The sequence below is a fragment of the Chaetodon trifascialis genome, chromosome 5, assembly GCF_039877785.1.
Source record: "Chaetodon trifascialis isolate fChaTrf1 chromosome 5, fChaTrf1.hap1, whole genome shotgun sequence".
NCBI lineage: Eukaryota > Metazoa > Chordata > Actinopteri > Chaetodontiformes > Chaetodontidae > Chaetodon > Chaetodon trifascialis.
This window is the reverse complement of record NC_092060.1, coordinates 26,015,647-26,029,057: the sequence shown is the minus strand read 5'-3', so window position 1 is coordinate 26,029,057 and position 13,411 is coordinate 26,015,647. Positions and strand designations below refer to the sequence as shown.

Sequence of the window (13,411 nt, the reverse complement as noted above, 5' to 3'; positions counted from 1 at the left end):
ACAAATGATGAGTGAACGCAGCGCTGTTCGTATAGCTGAAGTTGTCGGATGTGTTTCTTTTAAGAGCACAGTCTGAGTCTGCAGTTTACACTCGCCCTGCTGAGAGACGCTGTTTATGAAGCTCACACTAAAATGATTTGTGCACATTTTCCCCAGATTCAATGTATTTATGTTCTTTTCACATTAGAAGTGTGGTTGATTAAAAAAAGCTTTTTGTAAAATTGGTTATTCCATAAATTAACACAAAATGTTTGAAACCTTGTAGAGTCAAAAGTGTGACAGTCGACCACATAAAACCAAGAGAAACACACATGAACAGAATAGCACATGAAATGTTTTCCCACCAACAGGAACAAAGAGAAAATCATGTTAAAGCTTAGAATTGCAAATAAATAAAGATAAGGCAGTAATTAAAACAAAAGAGAAAATACTGAAAAGAAGGGAGACTGCGTTTGTCTGCTTCCATATTTTCAAAACTTACCAGCAGTTGTTAATAGAAAACCAAATGAAAGATTCCTCCTACGTGTGTTCGTCTTTGTCAGGGTGACCTGACCATAACAAACAGAACGAGGAGGAGGACTGATTGTGTTCGAGGTCACCTTTTAATGAATCTCCGCCTGTTTTCTTCGAGCGCTGTCGAATGCAGTTTATTCTGGGTCAGCTCTCAGGTTTGCCAATAACAACAATTGAACTTATTTGTCCACTTTCTTCTCTTCGTCTATCACTCTTTCCATCTTCTCCATAACTTGGTCAATTTCCTGCCACAGTACTTGTCTTTCATCTCCGTGAGCTACCCTCCTGGAAATGGCACCTTGCCATGACGAGGCAGAGGTAACCTGCGTTTGTAAAACCTCTGTGGAGAAGCAGATGCCAAACGCGACCGACGCACTCAAAATCACATTAGAATTAGCTCCTGTATCAGCGATGATGTTCACTGACCGAGTCAGAAACATCAGCAGTTTGGAAGGCCGGCCAGACTTCACCTATTCTGGATGTCATCCGTCTGTCTCATGACCACAAACTGTACCTCGTTTCACTCGGTGTGTTTACATGCACTTATGATTTCTTCAATATAGTTTCTCAAACATCAAAACAAGAAGCCTGGGAGTTGAGGAAGGCAATTAGGGAAGCTTGATAGAAAACTAGCCCCTTGAAGTCTACGCAAGTCTGTTTCTGCTGCTGAACGTTCAGCATTTTTAAAAGTCGGACACATTTGCTTCACTCTGTCTGTCCATCTGTTTGTCCTCTGTCCTGTGATGCACACAGCGATTAAAAAAATCAGACTGACGCAGCGTCTTCCATCACTGATACGGTTAAAATAAGAAAGCCCTCCTTCCAAAATGAGGTCCGTGGTAGAGGACAAACCTAGGACAAATTAGCCGTCACCAGTAGGTGAAAGCTGGCTTTAAGAGCTTTTCACCAGCGTGGACTACAGAGCGTGGTCCACGTGAACTCCCTGCCTCTCCTAGCAGTAACTGTCAGATGGCAGGAAGACTGAGTGAGTCACTGACATGAAAGAAAAGCCCACTTTACCCTGTATACTGTAGCCCCCCTAAGTGCACTTTTACGGCATGTCCACCAGTGACAGAACGCTGTCACAAGAAATGTTCACATGAAGACAGTACTGCTGATACCACAGCCACAGGAAAGTAATTTAGTAATAATTCAACTTGAAGAAACTTTTCAACGTATCAGTCTTTGCATAAGCAGCCACACAACAACTTGACCAATACATTGTACCATATCGAGAATCATATGCCAAGTTTTGATATTTGACTGTTTTTGACACTTGATGCTTTGGACATATTTTGGCCAGTTGTCCAAAAGCAATAAAGTACATGAGATTACTCTAAAATCTGTAGATATATTCTGCAGAAATATTTATTAACGTGCAGATTTTTGACCCATCAAGACTGTAATCAGAAATTTAGAACATCTGTGTACCCCACTCATGTCACATAAATCAGTCATGTCAGTCCTCATTCACACCAACAGGCTGGAGTGTAACTAGAGTGTGAAAGCAGATTAGCTCCATATGGCATCATGTTCTGGCCAGAGAGGCTCTCTAAAGTCATTGGCCCAGTTATTACTTGTCTATAGATCAGCATCTGGTTTGACATCCTGGATTCCAGCAGAGACCACAGGGACAAATATTATGGAAGTAATGTAATCAATGACAATCAAACCCAAGCATCTGAACTTCTTCACATCCAGCATAATACACACGTTTAAGCATTGTAAAACTAAATCTCTAAAAAAAATCCTAACCCCAGATCATTGCACCACAAGACCCCAAAAAGCCTTTAACTGCTTCCATCTGTCAGATGATTTTGAACACATTTGTAGTTATTTTGCCCCCCTAGTTTATGTTCAAACATCAGTCCTTGTGGTTATGCAGCTTTTGCAATAAGTATTTGATGTTCCCAAGCACTGACTTAATTGTCTTCTGGCTCAGGCAGAGATATGCACATTATAAAATTGGGTGACATTTGCCTTTAAGTAGCAGAATCAAGGACTCTTTCAACCAAGAGTTCCTCACTGAAGTTGAGATGCTGGTGGGCATGCTGTGGCACCAGACTAGCCTTGATCTTATACCATTGATCTGAAACAGACGCGGATTCAAATGACATGTTGTGATTATGCTTGGAAATATTTTAGAAATCTGACTTTGTGGGAAAAGTAATGATCTCGTTCTGCGCAAGCATTGTGTTTATGACCTGCCTTAGGCTTCTCATTGAGACACTCAAACGAGGGAGAGGGGAATAACTAACTAAGCCAGTTGTCAAAGGGCTGCATAAGGTATTAAGCAGGAGATGAACTAAAAAACATGATTTTATGAGCCAGGCATGAATGATCTTCTTTAGATGAATTCACCACGGAGCAGCTTGAAGGTCAGAACCTTCTTTTCACAGGCGCAGCACTTAAGTGAATTGTTTTTCTCTCAAATTTACCCAAGCGCTTCGTTGTTTGGGAAAACCTGAGCAGTCACTATTCTGAGATCTCTTTAACGCAGAGTCTGTCACCAGCAGGCAGAGCACCATCCATCTCTGACAGTCTGCTGCTAAACTGGCATAAATATCTGCCCTTCACAATGTGCCAATTATTTCTGCAATGTCAGACGATCTGCGCGGCTCAGAACGAGTGTTTGTCGCTTTAGTCTCTCCACTTTATGTCTCTACATTATGCTGCACTTCATGTCACATCTCAGGAACTGTATAGCGGATATACTGGCTCAAGCAGATTTCGCTGCGCCCTCTTTAGCTGAAGTGCTCTTCTGGACCAAATAAAGAAATAATCATAGAATTATTCCTCATCGTCTTTGCCAGTTGTGTCTCACAAGGTGAATTTATTTATCATTTTACAACACATGGTTGTATAACGAAACATCCCTTTATGCTAATCACAAAACAAAAATTATATAAATGGATGAACGAATAATAAGTCCGAAAAATAAAACTTTTTATTGTGCAGTGCGCAGGATGAATTGAGTCTCAAACCCTCATTTATAAGACGGGCTTACGATCAGTGTGGACCCAAAGTTCGACGTCAGCAGAAAACCACGTACAGGTAGTTATTATTAAAACCTTACTTTGACGTGGAAATGATCTCATCTCAAAGCAAAGTCTGGACTTTTCTGCTGGTTTCTGTATGGAGGGGTTTTGCAGTTTGGCCTGTTGTGAACTTTGCATGAGTTCTATGAAGCCCCGATGTGCCAGGCCCCCTCCCTCCGGTTACCTTATCATCCATACTTCTGTCTTTCTGCCCCACCTCGTTCACTGTCGTGGCAACAAACTCCCAAGCTGCAAGTTTAACTGTTTGTCTGCCCACTGAATAATGTTTGTTCCCTGGCTTTAATCTCCTCTGCCATCACACAAAGTTTTCTTTTGATCCATGTCGATTTCTGACCAAACTCATTTGTGTTGGCAGCTTTTAAGGGGAAATTGCAGGAAAGGCAGGTGCCGTCAATTTCAGGTAATTAGAGATTTATAGATCACAGGTGCGTAAATTACAAATGGGATTCTTAAAAAATGTAAGCACACCATCAGAAATGAGCTTAAAACTAAGTTTAACTATAAATCAGGAACATTTTTCTGGATGAGGCCCCTGCTCTGTAGTCTGGTGGTCCAGCAGCAGATACTTCTGTATCGCTTGCCAGCAGCAGGGCAAGCAGACTGTGGCTGGGGTGGGTGCTGTCGTTTCTGTTGGATATGGAAGAACTTGTCACTTTTCCATCCTTACCTTTCTTTTTCTTTCTTTCTTATCATCTGCATGCATTGATTGTGTCAATTTCAGTTTTCCTGTTCTTATTATGTAGGTGATGTACTGAGCAGTTAGGCTTAGTTTGCAGGTTTAACTGTGTGGCCATTTCCCTCATTGGCTCTTGTTAGAAAGGTAAGTAGCATAGAGGACACAATGTTTTATTTGTGGCTGTTCTACTGTAACAGTTACCGTTGAACCCTTACAAATAATTAAGGCTTTAATAAGATTTGGGGGCTGATTTCATCACACAGCATTGGACATCTCTGCGCTCATAGCTGGTGAAACATTTTAATGGGCTAATAGCTGACTGGTTATCTATGGCTAATGGAACTTACTATAAATAAAGTTTGTAATTGGATCCACATTGCTTTCAGTGATGGTGCCCTTTACAAAGAAATGACAAAGGCAGACAGACAAAAAGCTGAGGGACACAGTGATCTACAACATTGGATTCAAAGAAGCAGACAGCCAACAGGTATGAATGGAACAAACCCTCACCTGTGACGCTGCTTTGTTAAAGTGGGCTGTAAAACTGGCATTCAGCTCAATCTACGCTACATTATAGCCTATTTCTGAATGAGGTAACATACAGTAAGGGTGTAATAAGTCTTACCATCTTAAGCATCAGGTTGAGGAGCGAGGACAGCACTGCCCATCACAATGTTTACTCGAATCGCTTCATATCCTACTCTGGTCTCCACTCACAACTCCTGTAAGTACTCTTTACTGTGCTTGGCTCCGTATTCAGGTTTCTTTAGTCTGTGCTTCATGATTCACTGTAAAGGTCTGTTAAGTAATGTATGACCTTCACATATCTCAGCAGGAACACAAAGTCTTGAAACTCTAGTGGGCTGGAAAGTGAGTTTTGAGCGTTGCACTGCAGAACATCTCGGCTCAGTCACGAGTCAGTTACTGAGTCTGAAAATCACATTTCTGCAGATGGGGTGAACTTATTTCACCTGTTTGCAAAACAAATCACATTGTTTTTAAAAATTAAAACCAATCCTGAATCAGGTTGTTGTTGTCTTTGTCAAGACACTGAGACCGAATGTGATGCGTTGTGTGGTGTGGGATAGTTTCCTCCTACTGGCACCATCTTCTCTAAACACATTTACACATGACACAAACTGACTTAACAGATTCTCCAAAACTCCAAAATAATTGTTTGGTGAGCAACTCTCTCACCTCCCTCAAAGACAAATCATGGCACTAATGAATCCCCTTTACTGCCCTCTTTCACCCTCTCAACTTACTCTCTCACAACCATTTCTTGACATCCAGCAGTTTATAGGCTTTTGTTCCAATCAAACATGGCGCTGTTGATTTCTCAGATCCAGGCAGACAGGAAGATCTAATCAGTGAAATCTCCTGGCAAAGTGATTGGCTGGAACAAAGCTCAGCAACGTCATATGGACGAAAATCACAGAAGTCTTCAGAAAGCTGTTTCTTTCTATGCGGTCCGCCATGCTGTGTGCTCCGCATCCTCTGAATAGAGAAGATCAGCTCGTGCCAAAGTAGCGTCCATGTTTCCATCAGCAGTGTCCCTCCCCAACGCTGTGGGCCTTCACACAGCGTTGGACACGCTGTCAGCAGCAGTGAGCTCTAACCAGGCAGTGACGCTATGCAGGGTGTCAGCAGCCCGACTGCCTGTCGACTGCGTTTCATGCTAAAGGCTTTCTGAAATGAATATTGTAAATCCAGTGGAGAGTTTAAACACCTTAAGCCCTCGTTACAACATGACAGCTTATGAATATTTCTGATGGTGCATTCTGTAAAAGAGTGATGTAATAGTAATACTAGTAGCAAGAATACTGATGTTTTTAAATGAGTGGATTCCAAACAGAGAGGACAAAGCAAGGACACGAAAAAAGCCTAAAAGAATGTATAATTAATTCATTTCAGTGTTTTATTTTACATTTAAGAAACCAAAAAGACTAAAAGGTTATATATTTTCAGTCACCCGAAGAGACTGTACAACCCATTACAAATCTGATGAGGCATAATCCATCACTTCATTTTCACTGGACAGTTATTTATCTCTCCATGTGTCCCCCCCATGTGTTTGTGATGAGTGCAAACACCGAGAGAGAATTTTATTTTTATTTTTCAGTGTTTCAAGCTTTCACCAGTAACTTTGTTTTTTTCCTGGAATGGATTTCTCTCCATGGATTAAGTCTTTTCAATACTTTTCTTCTTAAAGAGATGATACAGCCTTCAGTCCTCCACAGGCTTCCAGCTCTAATTCTAGTACAGCCCGTCCCGTTATTTTGAAAGCTTTCTTATTCTACCTGAATGTAAATAGTACTGCAGGGGCCTTGCTGTTCAAGTTAGCCCTCCATCTTTAAGTGCCCTTGAATATGCAGCACAAAGTTGCCAAAAGCAACAGAAATCTGTCTGAAGAATGGATGGGTGAAATATCAAAGCTGAAAGACTTCTTGCTCGGTTAGAAGTGGGACTTGATCACTAGGTGAGTCACAACTGTGCCGAGTGCAGAGTGAAGAAGCCAAGTGAGAAGCACAAAGTGCCGAAACTGAGACTTTTCATCAGTATTCACTTTAACACTAGAAAGGCCAAGCTGCCATCAGTTTTGAATTAGGCATGAATTATCTCCGTGGTTAAAATGACCTCTCGTGACTTTTCCCGGCTGTATAAACTGATCACACAAGAAAAATATACCCTGTACTAGAGTTATAAGCTCAGTCTCCGTTAGAGCTGAGGCAAAGAAAGATGTGACATTTGAATCATTCTTAATGAATCAATGAAAGTTTTCCCTTTGTAAAGTATTTATTCAGTCATGTTGTAAAGCATAAGGCTGGTGACACATTGAATATTCATGACTTAGTTAAGAAGAAAACATCCATAAGGCTCAAAAACTCAGCTGATCAGCTTCATTGGGGCTGTGTGGGTGTGGCTTGATCACACTTGATTGACAGTGGCCCGGCAAGATGAGCTCACGTTCAAAAATGCTCAGTCCCCATTGGTGCATGGAAGAATGCTACATTATCGTTTTCCAACTGAGCCCCGCCCACTTCGAGCGAGTAATAAAAGGAAAGCAAAAACACAAAAATACATAAATCTCTTTGAGCAAGAATGCTTTAACTTTTAACTCTTGCCAACTTTTGTTGTTTTTATACACAAACAGCAGCAAGAAATTTAATGAAGAAACATTTGAGGTCGCAGAATTGGAGTTAGTATTAGAGAAAAGGGAGAACTGCTTAAATTCTGCCTAATTAATAATAAATTAAGGCTACGGCAGCACTCCAGCTTGACTTTTTGGCAAGCACCCAGTCTTCAAGGTCTAATTGTGAGTTGTGTTGCGTCTTACTTAAAAAAGGGAACATTTGAGAGAGCAGGATTGAAGATCGCATTAGAGGCGCCGTTGATTAAGACAAATTTCTGCTGATCTTCAGGTTTACAGACTGACTAAAACCAAAAGCAGGGAGGCATCTTAATCCAGGCCTGGCTGTACTGTAAGTGAGTTTGGCAGGTGCATCTAAAATCTTTCTGGCACAGCTGCAGTAATGGATGTTTGGTGTACCTGCCCTGCATGTTATCAATCATGGTATTTATTTTGTACAAGTGCAGATGAAGGAAAAAAGCAAGAATATCTGATCGTTTTTTAGTTAGCATTCCTGTTCCGCTTCCCCATCGTCACCGCCTCCAGCAAAGAGCCGGCACTCATTCACTCACTCACTCATTCACCACACTTGCAGTTTGTCAGTAATAAAGTATTTGTGCGTTGCTTATAATTAAAGCAGAACTGAACTTACTGCAGGGGTCAGTGCTTCCAAGAAACTTCTGGGATAATCTCTGGAAAGAGCAGCGAAACCCTGCACACCCAAGGCACAGTTAAATTTTGCATTTCCATCTACTGTGACCCAATTACTCCACGTATATTATGCATCGGCTGTCTTCCGCCATGCCACTATGGTGAGCACCACAGGCTGTTTGGCTCACTGTCGCGGTAGCGTGCTCTCGTAAACAAATTGAATTTATGTAACCTTGCTGACGGGTAGGAACTGCACAGTCCAGGCTGGCTGGTGAGCGTGGCGTTCCCGATGTTTGGGGCCCAGTGGAAACACAGTTATTACGACCAGAAAGAGTGAACTCACCGCCTACAGTGGCAGCCAGCTTGTTTTGTTATATGGATGATGAAGTTGATGTATGGGCCCCTTGTATGCGCAGAACAGCCACAGTCTTTCTGCCAAGTGATGAATAGCATCAATACTGTGGGCTATTGGAAAAGACTGGGGCACACAAGATCTCATCTCAACTCCTCTTTTCCATTTTCTCCATTTTCCATTTTTTTTGGCACATCTCAAATAAATTGTATTGTTTTCCTCTTTGTTTTGTCCTTCGTGTCCTTTCCTCATCCCTCTAACTATACACCCCACTCCTTTTGTGCAACTTTTAATGAGCTGAAAGGTATGCAAGAGTGCACAGGAAGCACTTGACAAAGCACTTTTGAAAGATTAAGGCTGACTAACAGCACAGTGGTGTCTCGTTTGGCTTTGTCTGCCCCCTTTCTTTCTCCGCATCTGTCCACCCGAGCAAGGGGCCGCGGCAATGAGCGCCGCAATAGAGGCGAGATTAGAATCGGATGTGAATTGGGCTGGAGATTGGTTTGTAGACTGAAAATGCCTGAAAATGGAAGATGGGGTGGAAGCAGAGGGAAGACCAGGGGACAGATGAACAATGAGAGAGAAGGTCACAAATAAAAAGCCGGTGTGAGAGGATAGCAGTGCTGCCGGTGGGCTGCAGGATAAGAATGATTGAGCAGCAGAATTTGCTCTGATATTTGCATGAAAAATAACTTTATAATGGCTCTAGATTTCCTCCTTACCACATCATTCTTGAGTCACGTAATTTTAAGTAATGACATCTTTTCTGGGAGTGCCCAGTGGCTGCTTTGAAAGCCAACAGCTGCTTTGTGTTTTAGGTCGCCCATTAAAGCACTCAGGGTCTTTTGTGGCTTTCATTCCACAGTCCACGTCATTTGTCACCGCTAAGCGAATTTAATGAAAAATTACCTGTTTTAGGAGCCAAAACTGGTTTTGCCACTGAAGAAAGAGCACAGTAATTCCTTCTAATGACTTCTGATTGTCATCCGAGCCTGAAACATGCGGACTACTCATCACTGTCTGAGGCGGCTTATTCATACACTCATATTGTTGGATGACGATCTGTGTAAGACTTTATTCTTCAATATTTATTTCACATCTCTCCACTTAAGCATACTCTGGTCCAAAAATCATAAACTGTTTTACAGTACTTGCAGTTTGTTGAATGCGCTCGGTTTTCCAGCGTTTGGTATCAAATTATTTCCAGGCAGAGGGCTCTATCGATTATTTGTTGCACTAGGTGTCAGAGAGACAGTTTCCATAAAAGTTTCATGCGGTCTGCTTTCCTGTTTGCCTCAATAGGAGTTAGTGTTTGGGTGTTAACTCTCACAAAGGGACCTCATTGATTCTCACATTGATTTCCAACCATCCTTTCCTCTTTTTCTCCCTCACAGTGGCAAACATTTTGTGGCGAGAAGAAGGTACGTCTAGACTGCCTCTGCTTCACTACAGCATTCATTAAACTGAGTTAATTGAATTCTTGTAATAGGGTTACTGAACTGTGATGAGAAGGATTAAATGATTTGATGCTCTGAAAGTAGATAGCAGTGTTGTAGGCTTATTTCCATTGCATATGCTCGCACTGTGCAGTCTCGTAAGCTATTTTAGGCGTGTGCTGTAACAGGGCTGTTTTTGCTTTCTCTCCAGGTCTTGGCATTGGCAACATGTTCTATGTGTTCTATGAAGATGGTATTAAAGTCATTCAGCCGGTGGCATGTGAGATACAGCGACACATTAAACCCAGTGAGAAGCTGCTGGCTCTGCAGGTGAGTGAAAACACCAGTTCAGCTTTTTTCTACAGTGACTCACTTTTATAGTGATTGATTCTGAGCTGGACTGGACCATCGCAGCCATCTGTGTGAGCTGAAGCTGTGAGGAGGAGCACTTGGGCCTAACTGTTGGCACAGATCATCCTTTACTTTGCACTATGGGGTTGCAAAGTACTTAGAGTCGCTGATTTTCAAAGTATTTTTCCCCAAATGTAAATTTGTGCGTCATCAATCAATTATTTGAGAAAGCATTTTCTTATTAATTAGTGTGGTTTGGAACAATACCCATGATCCTCAGCTGTTACTGCTATGCAGAGGAATCAAGTTGCAGGAAATTTAAAAAAATGCAGTCATGAATTTGTGTAAAGATGACTTAAAATATGAAAATAATGGATTAAAACTGCTTCATTTTGTAATCAGGTTTTTACTAATCACATTTTATCTTCTGCCCGGTGTTAGTGGAGCACACGACCGGCTTTTAAGCTCTGATTGGATGCTTTTCTCTTTTTAAATTAACAATGGACTAAACAAACTCACAGAGAATATTCTCCTCGGCTCTATGAGGCGTTTTAGTATCTTTCGGCTCATTGTTTTGGTTTTATGGCCCACCAGGCAGCTCTCTTCGACCTGGTTTCCAGCTGCAGCAGAAACCACCTGCTCACACCAAACAGCAGACACAAAAACTCTGCAACTAGCTGGTGACGAAAGTCAAACATTTAAACAGCCTGGATTCCCCCACAGGCATTAATAAAGTGTTATCTTGTCTTATCTCAGAGCAGCAAAGCGGAGCTAAAAGGAGAGTGAATATTGGACTTACTTTGTCAGGTGGCCTGAAACACAACCTCAAATGAAGATTGATTGCTCTCTTTTACACATCTTTTTTATGACATTATCTGGTTCTATGACAAGATGTTCTAATGTAATAAAATAGACATTTTAAAGGGAACATTGAATACTGCTGCAAGTCTTTGGCAGGCATAAATCAAAGCTTTATAACGCTCTCCACCATGAAGCAATAAATACTAAAACATTTATGATGTTAGTATTTTTACACTGAACTCATGTGAGTAAATAGGAAAGTGTTTGTGTTTTCTAATGGCATAATGTGTAATATGCAACTCGTGATACATTATTCTCTGGCCTTCAAGTAGTAGCATACTGCTGCCTGACCCAGTAACAGCTACAGAAAGCGATCGTTAGCACTCAATATAGTTTGTACTGGGATTTAGCCAACATCCTTAATCAGCAGATAAAAGTTCAATGCTCTGCTCCAGAGAAGCCTTTGCTGTTGCACTTGTAAATTTAGAGGACACAGCCTCCAACCAGCAGCTTAGATATGATTTCCACCCATGTTTATATGTCCTAGCAAGAGCACCTGCATGATAAATAGTGATGTCATCGCCTCATCCTGTCAGTGATACGTCAGAAATGGAGAAACGGTGCTGCTTGACATTTTGGAGATGCGTGGTTTTTATTGAACAGTGACAAAGAATATAGAATATAGAGTAAAAATGCGTAGTGTAATAAAAATCTGTTTTCTTTTTAGGCCACAAAAGCAAGGCGCGAATAGGTACAGACACAGTGCAGACATATCAATATAGACATACCACACTATTAGCATTCAGCAATGTTAGCATTCGTCAGGAGTCATGTTTATGTCCTTCATTCCAAACTTCACTCTCCTTTTAAATGTTCATGGGCTTGACCCACTCCTTGGGGAAATATGCTGCTGTACACTGGCTTTATCAGAGATTTTTCGCTGCCTGCTGCTCCTGGAAACTGTGCGGATATGAGCAGTCAGACTGCACCACAATAGTAAAGTTGTGGGCCATAAAACCAAAATGATTATCTGAAAGATGCTAAAATGCACTGTAGAGTTGAGGGAAACTGCCAACTGACCCTTTCCATATTCCAAATACATGCTTCTATTGGTAATATACAGGTATGGGTCGGTGCAGCCCTAAAGGGGTTATCAATAGTCACACGTTTCTCTGGCTAGCACTGCTAGCTACATACAATGATACCCAGTAGACACGGAGGCTACCTTCCAGTATTGAGCCAGTATGTTTAATTTAGCTCATTCACAGACCACATGCAGTGCAGTCAGAGCTGGTTTCAACTCTCAGCGGACTCTTTCCACCCAGCCTCCCCCACTGACTCGCCGTTTACCACCAAAGCTTTCAAGCAGCAAAATATTCAAAGCAGGTTGCTGATAGATACCTGTTAGATTTACACGTGTTCTCCGACAGAGCTGCCTTCCATGCAGGAACTCCACGCTTATTGGATGGCTGATGCATAAAGCGAAGCCATGAATGTGCAGCAATCAGCCGAGCATTCCTCTGAGAGGTGTGTTTGTATTAGGATCCATCAATCCAGTGCTGTCAAGGGGGATTGCAGTGTGAACACACGAGGCCGCTCCCAGCATGGTGCTCACACTTTCTCCATTGCAGAGGGGCATTGATAGATTTGTTTATGGTAATCGCACAGCCTATCCATTACCTTTAACTACCATATATAGAGTTTTACTGCGATGCACACAGTAGTTGGGGAAACACTGTGATGTCCAATTGTAGTGGAGTCAGTCCAGGAGGTGTCTTTATTTTGCGTCCCTCTGCAGCCCAGAGGAATCTGAAAGGGAGTGTCCATGTTTTTCTCGCTGCCGCAGTCTTGTGTCAAGTGCGGCTGTGTTGTGGAATGTTTTTTTTCTTTAGTGTTAAACATAGGGAGAATTTTATGGTATGTATTGGCAGTGTGCCGTGTGTATAGGGCTGTTTATTTTGTGCTGATTTTAATTGAATAATCTGAGTGCTCTAAATACCATTAGCAGGGCATTCGCTGTATTCTACGTACCTAAAGCAACTCGGGTATAATCAACAGCTCTTTTGCACTTTGTCTCCATTTTTCACTTCACTTTCTATCACCAGAAGCATTTCCTGAGCTCTTAGTTTTTCCGACCTTGTTTAGTGTGCACTGCTATGATCAACACATTGTGATGCAAAGGGGATAATCAGTGTGAAAATCTGTAAGCAGTGAGCCTCATGTGTATGTGATGTGCTTCGCCTCACGTTTGGTGAATCAGTGTCTGAAAATGTGATTTTAGTAGGTGTAAATGTTTAAGGCCTGATTGCGTTATCTACCATTAACTGCTGGAAGTGTGCGGCAGATGGATGGAAACCTTGGAGAAACAAGGTTTCCATGCAAAGTTCCTCTTTTTGACACTTTGGATGTTGCAGCTTCACAGTTTTCTGCTGTTTTCCTCCC

At 41.8% G+C, this 13,411-nt stretch overlaps 1 protein-coding gene across 2 annotated transcripts in view; it reads left to right on the top strand.

The window, feature by feature from the left end:
* Positions 1 to 13,411, top strand: part of fstl5 (follistatin-like 5) — a 154,252-nt gene that overhangs the window by 125,338 nt on the left and 15,503 nt on the right. For both annotated transcript variants that reach the window (XM_070962486.1, XM_070962485.1), the window contains exons 11-12: positions 9,776 to 9,802; positions 10,029 to 10,147. In XM_070962486.1, coding sequence (XP_070818587.1) covers positions 9,776 to 9,802; positions 10,029 to 10,147 — 146 coding nt within the window. The remainder of the gene's footprint in view (positions 1 to 9,775; positions 9,803 to 10,028; positions 10,148 to 13,411) is intronic.